The 5,213-nt window shown below is 32.2% G+C and overlaps 2 protein-coding genes across 5 annotated transcripts in view; one reads left to right on the forward strand and one right to left on the reverse strand.

Moving 5' to 3' along the window:
• Nucleotides 1-1,140, forward strand: part of LOC106689078 (involucrin-like) — a 12,834-nt gene extending 11,694 nt beyond the window's left edge. For all 4 annotated transcript variants that reach the window (XM_067050779.1, XM_067050776.1, XM_067050778.1 and 1 more), the window contains one exon: nt 300-1,140. In XM_067050779.1, coding sequence (XP_066906880.1) covers nt 300-1,010 — 711 coding nt within the window. In that variant the 3' untranslated portion in view covers nt 1,011-1,140. The remainder of the gene's footprint in view (nt 1-299) is intronic.
• LOC106689069 (uncharacterized) overlaps nt 1-5,213 on the reverse strand; it is a gene marked incomplete at its 3' end in the record, with an annotated part of 87,760 nt that overhangs the window by 76,847 nt on the left and 5,700 nt on the right.

A 5,213-nucleotide genomic window follows, 5' to 3' on the forward strand; every position in this document is an offset into this window, starting at 1 on the left:
AAAAAAAAAAAAAATTATTTTGAATATTTATTGGTTTATTGGTTCCTTCCTTCTACATTGGTTAACTTTCTTTTTATTATTTTGTAATTGGTTGGAGTCAGTAAGCACAAAGAGCGTGCAAAAATTCCTATAGGATATACTGAAAACCCTAACAGGTTAATTATGTTTTCATGATAATGGAATCACCAAATTCCTTATTGGTTCATGCAGGCCAGACATTGGTGTATTAAATCACACTATATTTATTTTTAATTACCAATGGTAATGAAAATTAATTAAGAATTTAATCTCGGTTACAGTCAGTTCCAGTAAATAAAGACCGATACATATCAAAAATGTTCTTGCGTGGCGACTCGGTCATACTCGTCATCAAAGTTCCCTCGCTCCAGAGAATGCCCAAGCTCCACACCCTCCACATCGAATCGCAGCGCTACCGCGAGCCCGAATACGACTACGATGAACGTCAGCAGCAGGTACAACAACAACAACAGATGATGCAGCAGCAGGTGTACCAGCAGCAGTCGCAACAACAGGTTTACCAGCAACAAGCCATGAGCACTCAGTTATACCAACAACAAACCATGGATCCACAATTATACCAACAACAGACTATAGACCCTCAGCTTTACCAACAACAAACCATGGACCCAAAACTTTATCAACAACAGCCCATCGATCCAAATATATACCAACAAAAAGCAATGGATCCTCAGCTTTACCTACAGCCAGTACGAGACTCTTCTGGGTATCAGCAACCGTCATCCGAAGCTCAAGTTTACGAAAAGCCCGCTCAAGAACAGCAGTATCAGGCACCTCAGCAAGAAGCAAAGTCATACCAACCGCTGCTTCAAGAAACCGAAAGTCAACCTAAGGAGGACATGCAGAGCACAAAAATGGAAAGTTCGCCAGCTCAGCAGCCACCAGTCCAAGAGGCCAACTCAGACCAAGAGCAAATGCAAGAAGAAGGAAATCTTACAGATAAAAATTCTGACACCGATAAATCATCTTAAGGACAAAATGTTTAAAACAAAGTTCTTCTGAAACCGCTACTCTCCGTTCTCAATTTATAATGTTGTAAAGTATTATTTTATTGTTATTGTGCTATAATTGTAAGAAATAAAATATGTTTTTTTATTGTTATTTTTTGTTAGGAATTAAGGGCGTAAAACCCTACAGTCATCAACAGCTATGGTTCTTATTTTATTTTTCTATACACTTGGATTTATCACTGTGATATTTCATATTCTATATTATTATTTTTATTTTATATTTTTATTAATTTTTTTGTTCCGATCTAAAGTTTCTAAACTCTCTAAATTTGAGATGGTTAGTAATTCTAAAATTTAGTTTAAATCTTGTTTAACAGGTTATTCCTTCTTTAAAAAATTAATACCAATTTTATGTTTTTTTCATCATCATTCTGATCCACCGATACACACAGACCCTGCTCAAGAGCTACTTTAACTCGTAACATAGATAGGATATTCTTGGAAAATATGGCTGGCATTAATTTAATGTAACATTGTAATATAATAATAATAATAATAATATTCTTTATTTATTCTGGGATTGATCCCTTTAGAATAATGTACCGGCGTCAAAATTAGGCTTCAGAGCCTTAGAGTGAAATACAAAAAAAAAATATAATTATAAAACGTCATAAAATAGAATAAAATAATAAATTTAAAAAGATAAAAATGAACAACAATAATTAACAGAATATATAAAATAAGAATATAATAAATAAAGTAAAATCATATGTCATATCATAAAACATAAGATGACAAACACTTCTGATAATAATTAATAGAAAAAAAATCAAATATAATTAAAGTAAAACTAATAAATAGAAAGGTACAATTTTGCTAATGTACATATTTAAAAGAATAAACAAAAATCTGAGACATTAAGTACAGAAATATATAAACCTTGTTTGAAACTTTTAATTGTTATTTTTCCGGAATTAGGTGGAGAGAATGTGGTCGAAGATACGGGATTTGAAGGTTGAAAGGGTATTAGAAATACGAATGAAAGAGGGAATAGAATTCCATAGGGAAGATGAGCGAGCGGATGAGGAAAGATCTACCTAAGGCTGCGGTACGATGGGCACTTACATATAAGTCTGAAGGCCGTGAGAGGGTAATGCGGGAATGCACCGAGGATTTAAGGATGAGTAAAGCCACTTCAACTCTTCCTAAAATCGGGCGACAGAGGCGTCCCTGGGAACCCCAAAGATGAATCGTACAAAGCAATTAATTAACTGTTTTAATTTTTTTCGAGATCCCCAGAGACACCCCCGTAAACCACAAAGCAATAATATTGTAATCCACACAAAGTGGGGGAATATTAAGGAAGTAACCAGGAGCCTACGGGTTTCAAAAGGAAGTAGGTGGCGAAGATAATTTAAACGTTATAGGGTGGAGAAGTTACGACGGGAAATATCGAAGACGTTGTTTTTCCAAGAGTTTGGTCTTTAGTTACACCAAGGTTTTTAACGTATGGATGGAATTGTATTGGATTGTTGTTTAGGAATAAGGTTGGAATATGAGGAATAGTTTTCAGGAGGTGATTGGATCCTATCTAACCTAGATAGATCTGCATTCAATTCAAGCTTGTTTTCTTGTACCCAGTGACTAATTTTATTGAAGTCTTCTTGAAGCATCTCCGTGGCAGCCAGTATGTCGGAAGGGAAGGTAAATTTGGAAATCATCAGAGTACAAATGGTAGTGAGAATGTCGGATAAGGAGGGGAAGGTCATTGATGTAGATGGTAAAAAGGGTGGGGGGGAAGCGATGAACCCTGAGGGACACCACAGGTGAGGGGTCGAGTCAATGATGGTGGCTTATCTGGAACCTCTACGTACTGGGAACGATCGAAAAGGAAGGATTGAAACCTCCGCAAAGCACTGCTGGATAGAGGAAGATTTCGTAGTTTGTTAAGAAGTTGTGGTCAACCATGTCAAATGCTTTGGAGAAATCAAGGAGGATGAGGATAGTTAGGTGTTTAAATAAATCAATATGTATCCATGTTAAGTCTCAAAACAGTTTATATTATTTATTAAAAGTTTAACGTTTCGGCCATATCGGCTAACCTCAAGGACAATCTTAAATATAAATTTACACCTCACATTAAATTATTTAAAAACGTTTTGCAGGCTATTTTGCTCAGGTAATTAATTACGAGTCAAATCACCCTATTTTATCACAATTTTTAGATCATCTAACATATAAACCAGATAGTGTTAATTGTAGAAGATGGTTTGGGTGCGGTAAGCAAAAAGAACGTAAATAAACAAAAAAATATTTATTCATGCCGACGTTTCGACCTGAGTTTCAGGTCTGCATCAGGGCGGTTAGTATTGGATCCTAGCTAAAACTCATCCTATCTACACCTCATTACTAATAGTGTTAAGTTGACTTAAATTTTAAAATTAATGAAATTGTGACAGAATTATTTCACCTGAGACTTAATTATTGATTTATTTTAACAATAAATACCAGGCTCAAGAAATTTAAAAGATTATATTATAGTCGATGTTGACCCGATAATGTAATGTAGGTATGTGAGATGTTTTAAATAAATAGTGTTTTCAGTAGTCAAAAACAGTTAAAACACTAACATTGAATAACATCAGTCATCGGAATCTGAATCAGATGAATAAGAAAGAAACGTTTGTAATTTGAGAAAAAGAAAAAAAAAAAAAAGGTAGAGTGTAATTTACCTTCAGGAATTTAGTACCTCTTTTGTTAGTATTTTTATTTTTTTAGATTTTGTGTATTCCTATCCCAATTTTTTCCAGGAATATATATATATAATATATATTCGTGTCAGGCACCCTCAAAAAGAAGTGCAAAATAACAGAACACTCTCAAGACTTTGTCAAACCAAAATACCTAAACTTTTTGATTTTCTTTATATTTTAATTAATTTGATATTATGTTACTAACCTCTAAAACGTCCTTTATCCCTACATCGGAAAAAAAACCTGGTGGTTGAGCAGCATCCAGTCCAAATGACCTCCTTGCCCAGCCGTTAGTCCAGAAACAGTATTTCCTTACAAACACTTCATGGGATGTATTGGCGGATTCAAATAATTCTATTTCTAATGATGAACTAAGTTGACCTTTTAATCCTGTTATTTTACTTTAATATTCAATTAATTACCTATACGTTTTCTTTCCCACTTTTTTTATAACTTTAGATTTAAATAATTATCGTTTTGTACATATGTTTACTTACTTGATTATTATATTTATAATATTTTCTTATTCTTTCCTGTTTCTTAATTTTAGTATTACTTATTCTCAGATATTCTTTATTTTCCTTTGATACTAAAAATTTTCTTTCAACACTATATATGTATTTATGTTATTAGTTATTTTTTTATCATTCTATGACTTCTTTTATCTATTACGGTTGTTATCTTTTTTTCCTATTTCTAGACTTGCTGAAGGTCTGAAATTCTGGAGAAAATTGTGGATCTAATAAATATGTTTTTAGTTATTTGTATTCATCACTGACCGGTCACACAACTATCACTTCCTCATTTAAATTCTACTTTAATTCGTAATCGGGTCTAATAATAATTGACTATAGGTCCATTTTTATTGTGGCAAGTTAAATAATTTTAACAATTATCTTAATAGCCCATGTTCCCACGGGAAGATATGAATTATTTTTTCATTTCCCTTCTTCCCAACTTCTACGGATATATTACGATTTGAAAAAACAAAACAGTCTTTTTTTCGACTTATCCCTATTTATCAATCATCAAACATTTAAATCATGAAAACCCCTTGTGATGAATTGAGTAAAAAAGGCAATCAGTGAAATGTCAACAAGGATATATAAATTTTTACTCTTAACTATTATAATTTAATATTTTATATTGCTAATAGTGTTAATACTTCAGTATTATTAATTTTCATTTTCTTAAGAAAATCATTTTATCCTAAGAAAATAAATAATAAATTGTATTCTATCTGAAAATTTGCTCTTGTTTATTACATACTTTATATTGTTTCTTAATACAGGAACTTCATATAGGATTAAATAGTGCTACATCTGACAAATTATTTTTTTTTTATTTTAAATTTAACTTAGACTATACCTACTTACTCCTAACAAAAACGCTGGTTTAAAAGGAGTTTTTTCTTACCATGTATATAACCCAAAAATCCTCAAATATTGAAGTGTTCACGAATTATTATTTA

This window comes from Halyomorpha halys, unplaced genomic scaffold (assembly GCF_000696795.3).
Source record: "Halyomorpha halys isolate HHAL.00 unplaced genomic scaffold, Hhal_1.1 Scaffold1274.1, whole genome shotgun sequence".
Lineage (NCBI taxonomy): Eukaryota > Metazoa > Arthropoda > Insecta > Hemiptera > Pentatomidae > Halyomorpha > Halyomorpha halys.